The 21,859-nt window shown below is 41.4% G+C and overlaps 1 protein-coding gene across 2 annotated transcripts in view; it reads right to left on the bottom strand.

Annotated features, from left to right (window-relative positions):
- Window positions 1–21,396, bottom strand: part of INTU (inturned planar cell polarity protein) — a 48,389-nt gene extending 26,993 nt beyond the window's left edge. The window contains exons 1-2 of one of the 2 annotated variants that reach the window (XM_060778957.2): window positions 20,934–21,396; window positions 2,509–3,080 (exon numbers count right to left, since the gene is read on the bottom strand). In XM_060778957.2, coding sequence (XP_060634940.2) covers window positions 2,509–3,080; window positions 20,934–21,022 — 661 coding nt within the window. In that variant the 5' untranslated portion in view covers window positions 21,023–21,396. Of the gene's footprint in view, window positions 1–2,508; window positions 3,081–14,572; window positions 14,760–20,933 lie in introns of those variants that run through there. The other variant, XM_060778956.2, reaches the window with a different exon arrangement.
- Window positions 21,397–21,859: the final 463 nt, after the last annotated feature.

Raw genomic sequence — 21,859 nt, 5'->3', positions numbered from 1 at the left:
AGGACTGGCCACATTGTCCAAATGTCTGATCACCTCTTCCCAAAGTAGTTACTATACTCCCAACTCAAAAACGGGAAATGTAATGTTGGTGGACAGGAAAAGAGATTTAAAGATGGGCTTAAAGCCAACTTTAAAAACTGACATAGGCACTGAGAACTGGGAAGCCCTGGCCCTTGGGCGCTTTGACTGGAGATCAGCTGTGACTAACAGTGCTGCAGAATTCTAAGACGTACGAATTGAGGGAGAAAGGGAGAAACATGCCAAAAGGAAGGCACGTCAAGCCAATCCTGACTGGGGCCGCCTTCCACCTGGAAACTGATGCCCTCGCTGCAGGAGAACATACGGATCAAGAATAGGGCTCCACAGCCACCTACAGGCCCACCGCCAAGACACTACACTTTGAGGAGAATCATCCTTGGGCCATGAGGGATCACCTAAGTAAGTACATACTCATAATGTATAAGTCTAGAAATTTTAGTAAAAAGCACAAAAGCAAAACAAAAAACAACAAACAAACAAACAACTCAAAAAACTTGGGTTGACTTATCTATGGATCAATGTGAGTACTGTACTTTAATTCTTACCAAAAAAGGAACCATTCACTTTCCTGAGTGGTGTGGCAAAAGGCTAGAGCTTAGTTCATCCCAGAAGAACCTAAAGTGTTTGTCATCTGTTCTCTTCTCTGTGGCACCACTTCTGACTTTTTTTAATGTCTGGGCTGGGAAATGGTAAGGATTGTATTGGTGTTTTCCCTTTGCCATGAAACAACCCTCGATTTACCCTTGGTTCATACCAAATCACTACTTTTGGCCCCAAACTTATACATGAGTATATATAGTAATATTTTTATTTTATGGCTCAAAAACCTTGGAAATGGATTTCACTCTCAGTAACATTCAAAACTGATTATACGTCTGTACATAATAATCAGCAGGGAGACTGCCATTCCCAGAATCACACATGAAATTGAGAAGATTTGTATGACAAAAGCAAAAGTCAATATTCAGTAATGTGTTTGAATTTAACAGTGTAAAAAATACAAAGTCCTTGCAAAATACAGTGAAACAGCAAAATATGATGTATTTAAAACACCTTATGACCACCATTTGAGATTTCCTGTGAAAATGTCTGCTTGCAAACAGCCAGTTCAGCACATAACCCCTGTATCTGCAGGGCTGGTATCTCAGTTTTCACTTTCCTTGACAACTATTCACCTTCTCCTTTGTGGCAGGCTGCCAGCTCCCACAGAGGTCAGAGTAGTGGGGGCACAGGCTGCCCACATTATGATCCTGAAAGCGCCCACCTTCCCAAGTGCCAAACCCAGCGGGAATTATGATGAAACTTTTATTCAGAGAGAATATAGTTGGCCCTCCATATTTAAGATTAGATTATTCACATTTTTTCATGTCAGGAGCTACTTGAGAAACTGTAACTCACTTCTGGTGTGAGCGAATTGGCCGTCTGCAAGGACGTTGCCCAGGGAATGCCCGGGTGTTACCATCCTTGTGGGAGGCTTCTCTCATGTCCCCACATGGTGAGATGGAGCTGACAGAGGGAGCTCATCCATGGTCTCCCTGGATTTGAGCCTCCGACCTGTCAGTCTTCAGTCCTGCCGGCACAAGGGTTTAACCCACTGTGCCCCCGGGGCGTATATGATTAATATGTTCTCTCTAGGTTCTCTAGGGGAACTGTCTGCCAGAAGTTGACCACATTGGAGAACCAAGAGATTCCTAGAGAAAATGCATTAATCAAATCAAATCAATGTAGCAGGTGTTGACCACAAAGTTGCCCTGGAAGTCCAAGGGATTTCTAGAAAGGCGTTTTCTCAGGTTAAAAAAAAGTATTTAAATTTACATTTTTTCCACTTTCATGAGGGTCCAGTACCACTAACCCCAGTGGAAGTGTAGGGCTAATTGTACTTTTATTGATGACATCATTTTCAGATTAGAAAAAAAAATCACTCCATGATTTGATTTCCTAATTATTTCCTAATTATTTAACATTCTTAGGGCAGAAAGTGTTAGATAGGACTTTCTGTTTTCTATTTCTTAACTTTCCTATCTTCTATGTTTCTACACACTCAACTTCCTTTGTATATGTTTGTTTTAGACTAGATAAAATATGTTTCCTTTTTCTTCTTCTTTTTAAAAACATTATAGTAACTCTTTTTGTATTAGGCAACGATGGAAGAAGCCATCAAGATGTTTTAAAAACAATTCCGGTACCCCTCCCTATTTTTTATATTTTATCAATAAAAAGTATATATTTAAAAAATATATAGGGAAAAGCATTGCACAAGTTCCCCAATTTAGAACAGGGCCATGTGCATGCCAATTACAGCACTGCCATTTGAAATAAAAGAAGCCACTCTTTTCATCTTCCGCAATACTGGTTTTGCAAGAACTATGTAATATTAATGGAAAGTTTTTACAGAATTACACAGAATGATGATGTGGTAATATCCCATCATGCAATACTTGTCAGAAATCCATAAAGTGTAGCACTTACCATTCAAGATATGACCAGATTTTATTGCTGGGCTGCCTGGTATCAACCCATGTACCACAAGTTTGTCTTCATTAGAACTGTCTCTATACCTTTCCTCTTTTTTCCATGGAGATTGATGGATAATCCCTATTAATGATTCCAGAAGTTTGAGTTCCTCCCCTGTTTCTACATTCGATAGCCTCTTTGGATTTATATAAATGCAGATATCTTTGTACTGTTGTTGGACGACATTTGCCACCTTCGGAGTGGAATGGTGTTTCAATATGGAGGCTGGACCAGAGGCAGGGCCATGACCTTGCACGCTTGTTTTCTTCTTATCAGACTGTCTCAACAAAAGGCCTTTATTCTGTAACATTTTAGTGAACTTTTCCAGTCTGCATTTACTCTTTCTGTTTTTTCGAGATCTCTCGTGAATAACTTCAGCTTCATTTTCACGAAACCTGACATGGTTCACCACAGGTACATTGAGAGTGCTGTCAGGAAGGACAGTTTCTTCTTCATCTTCACTCAGTTCTAGATAGAACAATTCTCCATTTTTCTGCACGCTGTCCAACCATTCGGGTTCAAGGCCACTGCAGAAGACAACAATGGGATTGGAATGAGATCAAGCAGGAAAAGACTGACAATTTGATTTTGTAGCCATTGGGGCCAGTTCATATTAAGCAAAATCTACTTTCAAAGAGTGGGAGGATGATCCCAAAACAACATTCAACACACTTTCTATTCAGACATTACAAAAGCATCTATAATTTGAAACTAACATTAATAAAGCCTAATTTATAGACCCAGGTCTAATAATCAACTATATCAGTTTGAGTGAAATGTTTCTTTTTGATCAAAGGAGTAAGAAGAAATCTAAACCAATGGAAAGAAAATAATTGTTGTGAACAACATGGAAAGGAAAGCTGTGTTGCATTAAAGACTTCTTTTAAAAGGTACTTTGTCCCAAAATGTTCTTATTTTGACACCATAAATAGGCAAACAGTCTCTTTGTTTTAAATTAAACTTGTTCTTGGATTGGTTAAACAATTCAATTTAGAAACAATACATTTTTCCATAACAGGGAATCAAGATGAAATGCAGAACTACCAAAATGACAACTTTAATGTTCAATATGAGTAGTGGTTGATTCATAGCATACAATGGAGAAGGAATAATTTTTAATCAAGATAGATAGGGACAATAATAATAATAACTTTATTTTATACCCTGCCTCCATCTCCCCAAGGAGACTCAGGGTGGTTTACAAAGGGGCAAGCCCAAAGAACACAGAGTTAAAACCCTCAATCAAAACAAAACAAAAACATATCACAATAAAACATAACATCATAAAAACAGTACCATGCTGAGCAATAAAATGCAGAGTTCAGAGGGCTCTGAGTTTGTGCAAAATTCCTAGAGCTATGGGAAAGTGCAAAATTCAGTAAGGCAGGGGTGGGAGAATAGTGTTCTTGGGTGTTAAAATGTCAGAATTATAGAGTGGAGGGTCATGCTAATGTGCCAGAAACTTAGGTAACATTAGCCAATTCTCTGGAATTGCCTAATCAAAGGAACAGCGGAACATCCATGTTTTTAAGTTCTTGCAGAAGATGGACAGGGTAGGTGCCAGTCTGATCTCCCTTGGTAGAGAGTTCCAGAGCCAGGGGGCCACCACCGAGAAGGCCCTCTCCCTCTAACTAAGTCTCCGGGCCCTTCCACACAGCCCTATATCCCAGAATATCAAGGCAGAAAATGCCACATTCTTTATTCATTTATTTACTATATTTAGATTCCGCCTTTCTCAACCCCAAAGGGGACCCAAGGTGGCTTACAGCAGAGGCAAAATTCAATGCCTTAAACAATTCAACAATTAAATAACATTTAGTTAAAAATCTAAATGAGATTTAAACAGAAACAATACCACTTACAGCTATAAAATGATGTTATCCATAGTCAAGGTTGGGCCATTCCAATGATCGTTACACATAAATCTAAGTCATCTATTGAACTGTATTAGTTGCCGAAGGCTTGGTCACAAAGCCATGTTTTCACCTTTTTTTCCTGAAAGTCAGGAGGGAAGAGGCTGATCTAATATCACTAAGGAGGGAGTTCCATAGCCAAGGAGCTACCACTGAAAAGGCCCTGTGTCTCGTCCCCACCAACCGTGCTTGCAAAGGAAGCAGGACCGAGAGCAGGGTCTCTTCAGATGATCTCAATCTCCAGATGGTTCATAGGGGAGATACGTTCAGACATATAAGCTAGGCTGGAGCCGTTTAGGGCTTTTTAGGCTAAAGCCAGCACTTTAAATTGTGCTTGGTAGCAGACTGGCAGCCAGTGGAGCTGACACAACAGGAGGATTGTTGAGTGTGGACTCAGATAACCCAGTTCAAGGCAGATAATGTGGGATTTTCTGCCTTGATATTCTGGGATATAGAGCTGTGTGGAAGGGCCCTCCCTGTATCTGCAAGAAAATCAATGAAAGAAGACATTAACCAGGATAATTCCAATTTTAACACCATTGTGTTAAAACTGGAACTAATAAAACATAGCATCTCTCTCCTTATGCATGGACAATATTGTTTTTCCTCTTTCATCAGCCACCATTTCCACTTTTTCTGTCTAGTACTACAGAACTGTAAATCTATTTGTGTATTTCCTTTATTGGACAGCAGAAATGTCAAACAATACATTTCCTTGTAGATATTCATCTGCAGTGAAACTTGCCAAAGATACTCATCAAATCCCTTCTGCTTCTGCTAGCATAATCAATGATCAGGAATGCCAAGCATTGTGGTCAAATAATGTGAAGGCCATCAGGTTAGGGAAGGCTGCTCCAAATAAAGTGTTTTCACAACTTTGTTTCATGTCTGAATTGCTCTCACTGCTGGAAAGCATTTCTAAATGTGTTGAATGTAGCATATTGGCAAACATGATATTCAGGTCTGTACACAGGACCACTCAAAGATTTTCCAAGTTTTAAATAGTTTGTTGTCGAAGGCCATTGCCGTAATCACTAGGTTGCTGTGAGTTTTCTGGGCTGTACGGCCATGTTCAAGAAGCATTATCTCCTGACGATTCATTTACATCTATGGCAGGAATTCTCAGAGGTTGTGAGGTTTGTTGGAAACTAAGAAAGTGGGGTTTGTGTATCTGTGGAATGTCCAGGGTGAAAGAAATAACTCTTGTCTGTTTGAGGCAAGTGTGAATGTTGCAATTGGCCACCTTGATTAGCATTGCATTGCCTGGCAGCTTCAAAGCTTAGCTGCTTCCTGCCTGGAAGAATCTTTTGTTGGGAGGTGATTAGCTGGCCCTGATTGATTCCCTTGAGTGTTGTTCTTTATTTACTGTCCTGATTTTAGAGTTTTTTTTAATACTGGTAGCCAGATTTTGTTCATTTTCATGGTTTCCTCCTTTCTGTTCAAAATGTCCACATGCTTGTGGATTAATGCTCTGTGTAGTCTGACATGGTGGTTGTTAAGAGTGGTCCAGCATTTCTGTATTCTCGAATAATATGCTGTGTCCAGGTTGGTTCATCAAGTGCTCTGCTATGACTGACTTCTCTGGCTGAATTAGTCTGCAGTGCCTTTCATGTTCCTTGTTTAGTGTTTGGGCAATGCTGTGTTTGATGGTCCCTATGTAGATTTTTCCAGAGCTGCATGGTATATGGTAGACTCCTGCAGAGGTGAGAGGTTCTCTCTTGTCCTTTGCTGAAGGTAGCATTTGTGGGATTTTCTTAGTGGGTCTGTAGATAGTTTATAGGTTGTGTTTCTTCATCAGCTTCCCTATGCAGTCAGTGGTTCTTTTGATGTATGGTAAGAACATTTTTCCTCTGGGTGAATATTTAAACAGTTGTTTAAACTTTACAACTTGTTTCTTCAAAACTACTATTTGCCCCAAGCTATAAAGAGATAAAATGTATATGTTTTGTTCCAGAGAAGATTTTTAATTGAGGATTCATCCCTTTATCTCAATCTAACCACAATAATTATTACTAATGCGTTAACTTGGGAGATTTATTTACAGATTATTCACTCAACTAGCCCCTAATTTGCAATAGTAAATCAAATTAAAATTTCAGAATATTTTCTATTGCATTGTTGGCCAAGTGTCTGTATACTGAGACTGTATAAATTAGGATCTCTGCACAGTGAAGCAATTGCATCAAGTTGAACTGAACCCTCCTCTACTGTTTTATTAATAGCTACAATATGGCCACAAAGCAGTCAAATAAACACATAGTTCTGACAGTTGTGTACCATGGTCACTAAATACTCACTTTTAAAATATTTAAATAGTGTGATATGGCATTGATGCAAGCACAAGATCAGATTTCTTTCTCTCTTTTTTTTGAAAACTAGAACTTATTGCATTCTGCTACCACTGATGTGTTGCCAATAAAGATGTACTGATATCTGAGAGCACACAATCTTGTTACTATTGTTAAAGCCAGATATAAAATTTCAGATGCAAGGTGACTGGCACTGCTTTCAAAAACAAGAGCACAAAAGGAAATCTGGGGACAGTTGGCTGTGAAACTGCTAGTATATTACACATGGAAAATCAGAGGTGGCTTTGTGACCACAAGTGCCTTTCAGATGTTCACGGGTATCCAGTTGTTTATCTCTAGTATCAGGTGTTATGAGTAAATATTCCCTCAGATCAAGATGGTTTAATTTAGCCAACGACCACATCAAAGAAAAAAAAATACAAAGACTCTACCAGTGGCTGGATCTGCAAGATTAGTAGAAATATTATTATTATTATTATTTATTAACTTTATTTGTACCCCGGCGTGGGCTGGTCCATGAGGTCACGAAGAGTCGGAGACGACTGAACGAATGAACAACAACAACAACAACAGCATCTCCCGCAGGACTCGATGCGGCTTACACAGGCCGGAGCCTCAAAACACAATACAATAAAAGACATACACAATACTAAACAAAGCAAATCAAAGCAATCAAGCAAAATAACAACAATAACTACCTCAAGACACAATTAAAACTGGTTCGGCCGGTGCACTGGGGTACAGGGGTTAAAATGCTGAGATGGCAGGAGGAACATGGATTAAAAGGTGCGGTGTGCAGTAACATCGGTTGTGCTAAGGTGCTTCTAGGACTTGGGAAGGGGGAAATTCCTAATCTGGGAAGGCACATCGGAACAGCCAGGTTTTTAGGTTCCTTCTGAAAACTGCTAAAGTAGGGGCCTGTCGGAGATCTTTTGGAAGGGCATTCCAAAGTCGGGGGGCCGCCACAGAGAAGGCCCTGTCCCGTGTCCCCACCAAACGCGCTTGCGACGTGGGTGGGATCACGAGCAGGGCCTCCCCAGATGATCGGAGTGAGTGTGTGGGTTCGTAGATGGAGATGCGGTCACGCAGGTAGGGTGGTCCCAAACCATTCAGGGCTTTGTAGGTGAGCACCTGCACCTTGAATTGGGCTCGGAAAATAAATGGCAGCCAGTGGAGCTCCTTAAACAGAGGGGTAGACCTCTCTTGATAATGGGCCCCAGTTAACATCCTGGCTGCTGCCCGCTGGACCAATTGAAGTTTCCGAGCCGTCTTCAAGGGCAGCCCCACGTAGAGCGCATTGCAGTAATCCATTCTAGAGGTGACCAAGGCGTGGACTACCCCGGCCAGATCTGCCTTCACGAGGTACGGTCGCAGCTGGCGCACAAGTCTCAGTTCTGCAAAGGCCCTCCCGGATACCGCCGACACCTGAGCCTCAAGTGTAAGCGAAGAATCCAAGAGGACACCCTCTTGGATTCTGTGATTATATACTGTGATTGAGGAGGGAGGGAGGGAGGGAGGGAGAGGGAGGGAGGGAGAGGGAGGGTGGGAAAAATGTAATTACACCAGTGTAAATTCTTTAATATTTGTTAAATTACTCAGGATTTATACATAACACTTGGAATTTGGCTTATTGATTTGTGTTTATAACATAATAAAATATGTTTTTAAAAAGATGGTTTAATATAAATGATTAAGAGTATATTCAGGATTCTGGTTAAACAAAACAACTGAATCTAAGCATATCCCATCACTAAATGCTAACAACTAAACTTAATTATGAAGATTACTGATGTAAGAGAGATATTTCTTCTAATCTATTCTTGCTAGGCAACTTTACTACGATCTGTAGTATTAAAAAGAAAAGTATAATGGTCTTCTGAGAACTCAGTTGCTTGCATTTTGGAACTGTTAATACTTTACAAAGCTCCTAAAGGCTGAAAAATTCTCAGGCATCATCTGCAACACATTTTCGGTTTATGAGGTGTGAAGTTTCCTGAAGTGTAAAGCTGCATCCCATTGGGACTTCTGAAAGTGAAAAATAGCATTCTGAGCAGCTGGCTACCACAAGCCTTTAGGATGGACATAAAGAGAAAGCTGAAAAATGACCAAGAGGGTGTGCCAGTGTGAGAGGACAGCAAATTCTTCTTCCTCTGATCTTCTTACTGGACAGCCCAGCAGAAAAGATTTGATTCACTGAATAGAAAGCCCACTACTGTGTGGTTTAGAAGAAAGTGAGCAAGAGAAAGAATGAGGAAGAACGGGCTGCTCTTTCCTTGATCAACTCTGTGTGAAGAGTGACTGAGGAGATGACAAATCCACCCTGACGAAAACGTGTAAGACCAAAATAGTTAATACTGTCTTCTCCGTATACTTTTTGCCCAAGAAGAATCTAAGGCTCCTTCTACACTTTCACATAAAATCCAGATTACCTGCTTTGAAGTGGATGATATGGCAGCGTAGAAGGGCCTAAGATGATAGAAAATAGAGAGCTAGAAAAAGCACTCCCTCATAATTTTAGGTTTTACTTCTGTCAATGGAAATAAAATGGCTAATCTAAAATGCTCCGCTTGTTTGTTCCTCTTATATATCATCTTGATGTGGTAAGATAACCTGCATTGGAGCATCCATCTACTCTTTATACTAAGGACATCTGGACAGTTTTTGGCCACAATTCAAAATACTGGTTAAGGTCCTATGCAATTAGGTCTAGATTAACTGAAGGACCATATTCTCCTGTATCAGCTTGGTTGTGTTTGGCATCTTCAATATTACACTGCTTTCCTCCATATATATGGCATAGAAGAAATGGAGTGAGTTATCAAAAGAGCACTGCTAGTTCAAGGAGAAGTCACTTTAGCCTGTTCGCTTACTGTATCTCTCTGAGAACTGAGTAGCTGGTTCCAATTCCCCACATCAAGTCACTTGGAAGTTTGTGTGTGTGTGTGTGTGTCAGGAGCGACTTGAGAAATTGCAAGTCACTTCTGGTGTGAGAGAATTGGCTGTCTGTAAGGATGTTGCCCAAGGGACATCCAAATGTTTTGATGTTTTACCATTCTTGTGGGAGGCTTCTCTCATGCCTTTGCATGGGGAGCTGGAGCTGACAGAGGTAGCTCATCCGCGCTCTCCCCAGATTCGAACCTCCAACCTGTTGGCCTTCAGTCCTGCCAGGACAAGGGTTTAACCCATTGCACCCCCAAGCGTTCGCCACTTGGCATAAAAGCAAGTGAACATATGAGGTGGTAACCATCCATGCTGTGATGATCAGAAGAAAGTGACTGATAAGCAAGCATGCAGAGGTGCCTGAAATGTAGGCTAAATCATTACTGCTGTTGCACTCTGAGGCTCCATCTCTACTAACCATTTAGCACAGTTCTGTGGTGGCTGGACAACAAATGCCCACAGAAGCATATGAAAGAAAGCCATGAATGTGCATAAGTGCTCTGTGGTTTGTATAATCACCACCCAGGCCTCAAAACTATGGAATTATCTGTACAGATAAGCCATTTCCTTCAGTAATAGTTTGAAACTGACTTAAGTGTTCAGTGTAGATGTGTTCTGAAAAAGGAAAAAGATAAAATAAGTAAAAGCAGCTGCTCCTTCTCTTATTTGTATACTTCCCTACCACCATCACTCTTAGCAAAGCACAGATTAATGCTTTTGGGTGATGGGGTGAGAAACCTGGTGCTTTGTTCAAGTTGTTGATCTTTTCCATCATTCGCTGAAACAACAGGATAATGGGAGGTGGTGTCTCCTTTATTCTCACTAGATCCATGTTTTTGTTCACAATATAATCAGGAGCATTAAGCATTCTGGTTCACATACACATATCTCAAAACTCATAGAGAAAAGAACATTGTTCTCTTTGGGAATACACTATCTAGGTCTGGTGGAGATTTTAGGATGCCAAAGAGAAGACTATTCTTGAAGAGAGAAACAGAATATTACATTGTTGTTGTTACCTGCCTTCAAATCAATGTTGACTATGAGCGACCAATGAATAAGAGACCTTAAAATCACCCTCTCCTCAACAGCTCTGCTCAGGTCTTTGGTCTCCTTGATTAAGTCTGTTCCTCTGGAATGAGGCTCTCCTTTCTCTCTCTCTCTCTCTCTAATGGGTCATGTTTTCTCATAATATGGAAAAAGTGTGACTGTCTTGTGTTGGCTTCTAGGGAGAATCCAGGCTTGATTTGCTCTACGAGCCATTTATTTATCATATGCCAATAACTATGCTCATATGTTGTGTATATTTTTTGTTATCTTATGTTCTGGAATGGAATGCTTGCCGTGCATGCGTTGTGCTCTGCCCTGAGTCCCCTTTGGGATGAGGAAGGAAGAATACAAATGTTTCAAATAAATAAATAATATATATGCTCATATATCTATATGTAGTGGTCTTGTAAATGTATACAATGAATCTGGGAGATAGTATTTAAGGAAATAAGAGCAATATTAAAAATAGAGATAAAGAATACACCAGAAGCAGCATTATTATCATCATTATATGACAATACTGTATCCTCACAAGAAGTGAAGGAATTAATCTTCAATTTATTAACGGCAGAAAGACTGATAGTTGCTAAAAATGGAAATACAAAAGTGAAATTCAGTTAGAAGAATGGTACAGAGAAATTTGGAACATAGCGATGAACGATAAACTGACTTGTGACATTAAGGTTAAAAGGGGAATATAGAAGCAAAGGGTCTTCTGGAAAATATGGGGGAAATTTGAAGAATTTGTATTTACTGAAGGACATGGGAACAAACCTTCAACAGAATCAATGAAATTCTGGAGATAAAGAAAAAGACATGTTGGTCCAGGTGAAAGTGGCACAAAGCAAGGAGAAGGGACTGGGGGGGATTTAACATACTAAAGTAATTAGAAGAATGGTATTAGAACAATAAGTGCAGTATACTTTAGACGGGGAAAGTTTTAAATTAAATGCTTCTTATTACTCCTATCATTATTTTATGCTATTATGTAAAATGATTGCATCTTTGTTGACATTACTTGTTGACCTTATTAATATATTATTATGGTGTACTTTCTCGGTGAACATACTGATTCAATATTCTTTCTTGCATATGTTTTTTGTTTGTTACTATGTTTGGATTTTTGTTTGCTTAAATAAAAATTATATACACACAGAGAGAATAATAGAGTTGCAAGAGACCACATGGGCCATAGAACCATACAGTTTGAAAAGTCCAAACCCATTCTGCCATGCAGGAGAACACAATCAAAACTCTCTGGACAGACAGCCACCAAACCTCTGTTTAAAAACCTCTGGAGAAGAAGACTCCACCATCCTTCAAGGCAGGATATTCCATAACCAAATGGTTCCTACCATCAGAAAGTTCTTCCTAATTTTTAGGTGAAATCCTTTTTCCTGCATCTCTTTACAACTGAGCTGAGCCACTGTGAAACCCACCTATTGTGTGGCTATCAACATCCTCCCAGTAGACTTAAATCAAGGAAAAATGTAATGACAACCACCACTCCTCTTAATGTTCCTCCAGCAACAGCAAGAATATCCCTGTGGGTAGAAAAATCAGGCAATTCCAACAGGATGGCCCCCTATGAGGGTCTTCCTCCAGGGCAAACCAAGAGTGGGCAACTTGGAAGTCCGATCATGCCTCTCCTCATGCACAGAAGAATAACTGCTTAAAGCTACAGACAATGTAGTCGCTGTGGTCGTTTTCGGTCTAAAATTATTTAGCCCTCTATTTGATTAGTTTTATACTTATTTATTTATGCAACGCTTTTGACATGAAATAAATAAATCTCAACTGAGCTGATTTTCTTCCTATCAGCCTTTTTTTTGTTTTTTTGCTTCCTCTTTACTGTTCAGCTTTCACAACCATTGAACAAATTACTCCAGAATATGCTGCTCTCTAGACTAAACCCCAAAATTGAGAAATGAGTGCTAACCTAAACTGCACATATGAATGAGCGCAATGTGGAAAATGTACTTCTGGGAACAACAGCTGGGGGATGCTGGTACCTCAAAAGAGTAAAGGACTGGCTCTACACCAGGCATGAGCAAACTTTGGCCCTCCAGGTGTTTTGGATTTGAACTCCCACATTTTCTATCAGTCGATAGGCTGCTAGGAATTGTGAGAGTTGAGGTCCAAAACACTTGGAGGGCCAAAGTTTGCCCATGCCTGCACCACACTGTAAAATTAATGTATTCTGACTCCCATTTTAATTGTTAAAATGAAAAATTGTTAAAAGGAGCCCCCGGTTAAATGCTGAGCTGCTGAGTTTGTTGACCAAAACGTTGCAGGTTTGAATCCGGGGAGCGGTGTGAGCTTACACTGTCAGCCCCAACTTCTGCCAACCTAGCAATTCGAAAACATGCAAATGTGAGTAGATCAATAGGTACTGCTCCGGCAGGAAGGTAACGATGCTCCATGCAGTCATGCCGGCCATATGACCTTAGGGGTGTCTACGGACAACGCTGGCTCTTGGGCTTAGAAATGGAGATGAGCACCACCCCCCAGAGTCGAACACAACTAGACTTAATTTCAGGGGAAAGCTTCACCATTACTTTATAAAGTAAACATATTCCATTAATTTTAGGACAGCATAACTTCTTGCATTTAAGCCACCAGTTAAAATAGCTACATTCTAGACAGAATTTTTTTCACAAACAGTAAGGCATCTGTAATAAAATATTTTTGAATACAACGAAAGCAGTGGAATGATTACAACACACAGCTTATGATAGTTTCTGTAGGACCAACAATATCATTTGAATAGCAATTTTAAAATGGCTCTCATTTTTAAAATCATGTTTTATTGTATTTTCGAAGGCTTTCATGGTTGGAATCACTAGGTTCTTGTGGGTTTTTTCGGGCTATAGGGCCATGTTCTAGAGGCATTTCTCCTGACGTTTCGCCTGCATCTATGGCAAGCATCCTCAGAGGTAGTGAGGTCTGTTGGAAATAGGACATGGGTTTATATATCTGTGGAATGGCTGGGGTGGGGCAAAGAGCTCCTATTGTCCTATTTCCAACAGACCTCACTACCTCTGAGGATGCTTGCCTTAGATGCAGGCGAAACGTCAGGAGAAATGCCTCTAGAACATGGCCCTATAGCCCGAAAAAACCCACAAGAACCTCATATTTTATTCTTGCTGTTCCAGTTATAATGATTAACAGATAAACAACCAAAGATAAATTATACTTCCTGAATCCTATTTACAGGACAAACATTACCAAATTGGTCTCCCGTACTGGAGATTTAAGGGATTTCAAACTGCCCCCTCTCCCAACCTGACTCTATTTATGTCAAAAGATTTCAACTTGCCACAAGTTCTTTGGCCAAGTCTACAATTTTAGACAAGTCCAATCACTTCAACTACTGGACACGACTGGACTTCATGTCAGGGGAAAACTTTTACTTTTAATTATTATGGTTGTAAATTGTATCCTAGGATTTGTAGTTTGGTGAGGCACTAGACCAGTGGTTCTCAATCTGGGGTCCCCAGATGTTTTTGGCCTCCAACTCCCAGAAATCCTAACAGCTGGTCAACTGGCTGGGATTTCTGGGAGTTGTAGGCCAAAAACATCTGGGGACCCCAGATTGAGAACCACTGCACTAGACCTCTTTGGCAGAAAGGCTAAAGCCCTTGTAAAACTACAACTCCCAGGATATACCATAGCATTGAACCATGGCAGTTGAAGTGGTGTCAAACAGCTTTCATTCTACAGTGCTAATGCAGTTCCCAAAGAAGGGAAGAGGCCTGATTCATCTTTCCACTCAATTGCAACCCTGGCCCCTGTTCTGCTTCTTACTCTGAGCTGCAGGACGAAGACGACGAGGACGAGCGGCTACTTTCGCTCAAAACAGGGCTTCCGCGGCCTCCAAGCTGCTCTGGCAGAGGATCCTCCATAGTAAAGACAGTTCAGCCTCAGCAGAGAGAGAGACCCGCAGCATCCCGCCGCCATGAGCCGGAAGCCTGAGGGGAAGCACGTGACTCCGGCGCGGCTTCCCCATTGGCCGAAGTGGCCGGGAGTCATGGCAACCAAAGAAGCTCTGATGGGGCCTACTGCGTGGAGCCTTTCTCTGGATTCAAAACACCTCCCTGTTGCTCTAGTTCTGCCTGATATTGTTTTCACTGCCATGGCCCCAGAGCTTTTTGACAGAGACAGATAAATTCTCTATAAAGTTACACATCCCAAGCTCCATGGGACTGACATGGCTCAATGCTATACAACTCTTGAGAGTTGTAGTTTTACATGGTATTTAATAGCCTTTTCTGGTGCCTCATCAAACTGCATATCCCAGGATACAATACAGAGCAGGCATGGGCAAACTTGGGCCCTCCAGGTGTTTTGGACTTCAACTCCCACAATTCCTAACAGCCGGTAGGCTGTTAGGAATTGTGGGAGTTGAAGTCCAAAACACCTGGAGGGCCCAAGTTTGCCCATGCCTGATATAAGCCATGACAGTTAAAGTGATACCAAACTGCATTAGTTCTACAACGTAAATGCACTCTTAGGGGTGAATTTGTCACGTCTTATCTCTGAAATTTACCCTGATGGCCTCCCATCTAAATACTAACCATAGCCGACCCTGCTTAGCTTTCAAGATCACATGGGATCTGGCGCTCTAGGTGATTTAGGTCCTCTAAACATGCTCAGGGTTGCTCCATTATATCATTATATTGATGCTTTCTGATCTAGAGTATTGCACAGCCCAGCTGCCTAAAATGTCTAGCAAGCAAACCATAATTACCCATTTTTTAAAAGGATGCAAACATATGGGAACCACAGAAGAGCTAACAAAACAAGTCAACTAAGCCTACCCAAAAAATACGTTCCTCTATAAATAGAATATTATGCGTCATATAGCTAGTGGTTTATAGACTCTGTAATATAGAGAAATAAGATATTATAGGAGGGCATTTCAACTGCAGTTTTTAATTTTAGGAAGAAGTCATTCTCTGAATGCATCTACACTGCAGAGTGAATGCAATTTGACACTCTTTCAAACACCATGGCTCAATGCTACAGGATCCCGAGAGTTGTAGTTTTACAAGGTCTTTAGCCTTCTTTGCCCAAGAGTGCAAACCGCCACTCCTAGGAATCCATAGCATTGCTCCACATCAGTTGAAGTGGTGTCAAACTGCATTGATTCTGCAGTGTAGAAACACCTTAAGTCTTTCTCTGTGGATGCAACTATACTGTAGAACAGTGGTTCTCAACCTGGGGGTGAGGACCCCTGTGGGGTCTCCAGGGAGTGTCAGAGGGGTTGCCAAAGACCATCTGAAAACACAGTATTTTCTGTTGGTCATGGGGGTTCCGTGTGGGAAGTTTGGTCCAATTCAATTGTTGATGGGGTTCAGAATGCTCTTTGGGTGTAGGTGAACTATACATCCCAGCAACTACAACTCTCAAATGACAAAATCAATCAATCCCCCCCCCCCCCCCAACCCCACCACTATTCAAATTTGGGCATATCAGTGAATGGAAATACATCCTGCTTATCAAATAATTGCATTACAATTAATAACAGGAGGAAAATTAAAGTTATGAAGTAGCAAAATAATATTATGGTTGGGGGTCACCACAACATGAAGAAATGTATTAAGGGGTCTCGGCATTAGGAAGGTTGAGAAACACTGCTGTAGAAATAATGCAGCTTGACGTCACTTTAAATGCCCTGGCTCAGTACAGTGGAATCCTAGAAGTTGTAGTTTTACAAGGTCTTTAGCTTTCTCTGCCAAATACAGTTGGTGTCTCATCAAACAACATTTATTTATTTATTTATACCCCCACCTTTCCCACTCTGCAGGGAACCTGTGGCCAAGTCTAACTTCTCAAGGTGGTGCACAAGCTTTAATTGTGTGAATGCTCCCCTGGCCACCTCTGAAACCTGAGGTTCCAGGCTCGGCGATGAATCCAGGAGAACTCCCAGGCTGCGAACCTGTGTCTTCAGGGGGAGTGTAACCCCATCCAGCACAGGCTGTAACCCTATAGCCTGTTTGGCCTTACGACTGACCAGGAGTACCTCTGTTTTGTCTGGATTTAATTTCAATTTGTTCACCCTTATCCAGACCATCACTGTTGCCAAGAACCAGTTTAGAACCTGAACTGACTCCTTAGTAACAGATGGAAAGGACAGAGTTGGATGATCTCTCCCAGAGGCTTCATGTAGATGTTAAACAACATGGAGGACAATACTGAACCCTGTGGGACCCCACAGAACAAAGGCTGTGGGACCGAGCAGGAGTCCCCCAATAACACCTTCTGAGAAACAGCCCTCCAGGAAGGACCAGTGATACCGCAAAACACTGCCCCCAAGCCCCATTCCCACAAGGCGTCTCAGAAGGACACTGTGATCTACAATATTGAAGGCCACTTAGAGGTCCAAGAGAACCAACCGGGACATGCTCCACCTGTCTAGTTCCCTGTGTAGATCACCATGGCTGATCCACTCACATATCCCAGCGTAAAGCCAGACATAGTATTGATTCTACAATGTAAATGCACCCCAAGACCGATAGCCTGTGTGTTTACTCAAAAGTAAACCCTACTGATTTCATGGTGCTTCCTTCCATGGAACTGTGTAGGGTCATGGCCTTACTTGTTTACATTGCTGCCTTGTATCCACTCTGTATGAAAACAGCACTGTTTCACACTGCCCTGTTTTGGTCCTCAACCTTTCGTTATGGCAGCAAGCCATGTTGACCACAAAGTCGTCTTCGTGCAAGACAGCCATAATAGCTGAGGACAAGATGGATTGCTGGGAGCAAGGGGACAGGCACAACACAGTTTCTCCTCCTCTTTAGAACATTGTTTTTCCCATCAGAAGAAAATAAAAATGTTATTTATTATTATAACAATAAAAATGAAGGTCGTTATCTGAATGGTTAACACGTTCCCTAAAAATTCCAGTGTAGATTCAGATTATAATCATTTCATCTCCCTCTGCGTGCTGCTTTATGGAAAACACTGCAGGCTTCCAGGGTTTGAATAATTACAAAAAGTCTCAAAGGAGGGAAATAATGTAGTCCAGTGGGAACTAAGAAAGCGGAGTGGCCATGTCAGGGAAAACCGGAGCAGGAAACAACAGGGAGAGGCCTTGGTTGGGTGCTGGATTCCTGAATTGGAGCACTGCCAAATGCATCATTTTGGATACATCTTCTACACTATAGAATAAATCAGTTTGATACCACTTTAACTACCATGGTTCAATGCTGTAGGAATCATGAGAGTTGTAGCTTTGCAAGGTCTTTAGCCTTCCCTGCAAAATAGTGCTGTTTCTCACCAAATGACAACTTCCATCATTGCATAGCACTGAGCCATGCAATTAAAATGGTATCAAACGGTATTAATTCTACAGCATACCATTGTTACTATTGCTATTAACATTTACTCTCTACAGTTCTTCAAAAGCTTTGGTTGTTGTTGTTCTAATCTCACATACTACTCTCTATAGAAAGAGAGCCACCCCCATGACATTTTTCTTGCTTCTTTTCTTATAGTATTACATTGATCAGCCTTGTGGATAAATTTCAGGGTCATAATATACATTGCGACTCATCATTTCAACAAACATAGTCATTGTGTGTTACTTTAATAACTGCCAGTCGTGGCTTCATTTCAGCTAGTCATGTCAAACCACAGCAGTAGCTGTGCCGAATTGCCACTTCTGTAAACAGCATTATGCTTCTCTTATTACATAGAGGCCAAGGTCTGCTCCTCAACTGTATGTCCAGGGTCTATAAATTAAACTAAATGAAAACAACCATATAGTTCCTTTATTGCATAGTCAAGCAGAAAAACACACTGGAGATTTCCCACAGTGCAAATAAAATATTATCTCATTTTCAGTTCTACTTCGAGCAGGAAAACTAGTTTGCGACTGAGTTTTACCTCTGTGCATATATCTCTCGTTGTTTCTGTTGCTGTTGCTGTTGTTGTTGTTGTTGTTGTTGTTGTTGTTGTGTGCCTTCAAATCATTTCTGACTTATGATGACCCTATCATGGAATTCTAGAGGTTTAAAAAGAGCTCTTCCTTTCCCCTCTTTTTCTGACACAATGTTTTGTCTTCAGAAAAATTAATACTGATTTATCTCAAAAACTAAGGGTGAAACTGCACTACGGAATTAACTCAATTTGACACCACTTGAACTGCCATGGCTCAATGCTATAGGATCATGGGCGCTATCATTTTACAAGGTCTTTAGCCTTCTCTGCCAATAGTACTGATGCTTCACCAAACTACAACTCCCACGATTTCATAGCATTGAGTCATGGAAGTTCAGGTGGTGTCAAGCTGCATTACTTCTACAGTGTGTAGGTGCACCCCAAGAAGAATAAAGGCCATAGCAACCATTCAATCTTTAACATACAGATGTAGGTACAGAAACACAACATTTCTTCTTCTCTAAGTAGTTAAATAGTTAACAAACATATCAAAATGCGCACAAGCATCTTTTTGTTTGGAAAAAAAAAACACTGAGAATCTCATGGGCTCAATAATGCGAAGAAGTCTGGTCAATATCACATGCAAACTAAGGCTGTACATTCAGTCCCTGAGTTACAAACATCCGATTTACAAATGACTCACAGTTAAGAACAAGGGTTAGACAACAGAAAGTAAGAGAAAATTACCCCTTGGAAATGAAGTTAATACCTGGAAGAGTTATCATGTGGGAATGGTATTGCCACTGAAACTTTCTCAGTAATTCTTGTTTCCACAACAAGCCTTTTTTTTTTCAAAATCCAATAATAACAGGGACAGAAAATGAAGTGAAATCTTCTGAACAGGGACACAGACAGCAAAACAAACACTACAGGGTTCTTAACCCTTCCCTATGCTATCCAAAGATATATATCAGGCATGGGCAAACTTTGGCTCCCTAGGTGTTTTGGACTTCCACAATTTCTGGAATTTGTGGAAGTTGAAGTCCAAAACACCTGGAGGGCCGAAGTTTGCCTATGCCTGATTGATACACGCACACACACACAAGAGAGTCTTGCTTATCCAACCTTTGCTCATCCAACATTCTGTATTGTCCAACACAGTTTGCCTCCCACCCAGATCCACTGCTGTTTCAATACACTGCAATGTTTTGGTGCTAAACTCGTAAATACAGTAATTACTACATAGAATTACCATGTATTTAACTGCTTTCTCTCTCGATTTGTTGTAAAACATGATGTTTTGATGCTTAATTTGTAAAATCATAACACAATGTGACGTTTAATAGGCTTTTCCTTAATCTCTTCTTTTTATCCAACATTTTTGCTTATCTAGTGTTTTGCCGGCCCATTTATGTTGGAAAAGTGAGATTTTTTGGGCTATATGGCCATGGGTGATAGTATGATGGCTGGGTCCGGAAGTTCCGAGCATTACGCACCCACAACGGCAGTTGTGAATAAGGGAAGGGGAGAGTGGCACACTGAGGGTGGGAATATACATCGTAGTTGCATTTGGTGGAAGGATAGAGAGGAGGGAAGGGTTAGGATAAGGTTTAGGGTAAGGATTAGGGTTTGGGATGGGGTTAGGGTAAGGTTTAGGGTTTGGGTTAGGATTAGGGTTTGGGTTAGGATTAGGGTTAAGGGTTAGGTTTAGGGTTCGAGTAAGGGTTTTACTATTAAAGAACTCTTACATTCCTTCTATAATATCTGTGTTCTGTTCTGTGTTGTGCAAACAGCGCTCCCGAAGAAGCGAAGCAGAAAAGGCATAATGCTCAGAGCTTCCGGACCCAGCGTTCATACTATTACCTGGCCATGTTCTAGAAGCATTCTCTCCTGATGTTTCACCTGCATCTATGGCAGGCATCCTCAGAATGCAGGTGAAAATGCAGGAGGGAATGCTTCTAGATGCAGGCGAAATGTCAGGAGAGAATGCTTCTAGCACATGGCCATATAGCCCGGAAAACTGACAACAACCCAGTGATTCTGGCCATGAAAGCCTTCGACAATACATTGCCAGTGCTGGGATGCAGATACACTAGGCATGGGCAAACTTTGGCTCTCCAGGTGTTTTGGACTTTAACACCCACAATTCCTAACAGCCTACCGGCTGTTAGGAATTGTGGGAGTTGAAATCCAAAACACCTGGAGAGCCAAAGTTTGCCTATGCCTGGTGTAGATGTCCCTTGGTTTGAGAAAGCCGTGTCTCGCCGGGATTCATACTGACCTATGGAGCAGGATGCTCTCCACTGAATCCAGAGCCTCCAGGTTCTTGGCGAAGGGCCTGGGGATGCTGGGCTGCCTCACGCGGAACATGCTGCAGAAGGAGGCACGACTTTCCCCTCTTCTTCCTCGCCTTTCCCTTCATGGCACTCGGAGGAAGCGGCGCCCACAGAAGTCATCGGATTTCATGCAGGGATGGATATTATGTATACACTGCCAAGCGCCCTGGCAAAAGCAGCAGCAGCAAGAGAGAAGCGAAGGGAAACGGAGTTCCTTGCGATCCCAGCTCCTCCTTGAAAACCACAACTTCCCAACTATTTCTCAAGATAGGTGACAAAGATCTATGGTCATCTGCAAGAGAGAGAGAAAGACAAGAGATCTCCGGCGACAACCGCAAAACTTTGATCCAAATGCAAAACTTTGCAAAGCAGGTGGTACTTTCTCCGTCTTCCCTTCTCCTCCTTCCCAGGATATTCTCCCAGGTCTTAAAGACCTCCCTTTTGTGCTGTAAACGAGTAGGGAGGGATTATAAACCCCTTTAACATCCAGCTGCAATCTTGTGTAAACATAAACACAACAGGGGTGATGCTCCTCCCATTGACTGCAGCAGCAATGGATTCTAAATCTATCTTCTAATACTTCAAGAAATAAAGTCCTTTGTAGTTATGTAGTGGTGCTGAAGGAAAATTCTGAGACTGCCTTGGACTGCAAGAAGATCCAACCAGTCCATACTTCAGGAAATAAAGCCCGACTGCTCATCGGAGGGAAGAATAGTAGAGGCCAAGATGAAGTACTTTGGCCACATCATGAGAAGAAAGGAAAGCTTAGAGAAGACAATTATGCTGGGGAGAATGGAAGGAAAAAGGAAGAGGGGCCGACCAAGCCCAAAATGAATGGATGGTATCCTTGAAGTGACTGGATTGATCTTGA

Source organism: Anolis sagrei, chromosome 5, assembly GCF_037176765.1.
Source record: "Anolis sagrei isolate rAnoSag1 chromosome 5, rAnoSag1.mat, whole genome shotgun sequence".
Lineage (NCBI taxonomy): Eukaryota > Metazoa > Chordata > Lepidosauria > Squamata > Dactyloidae > Anolis > Anolis sagrei.
The sequence above is the reverse complement of the archived record's forward strand: the minus strand, read 5'-3'. Positions and strand labels throughout refer to the sequence as shown.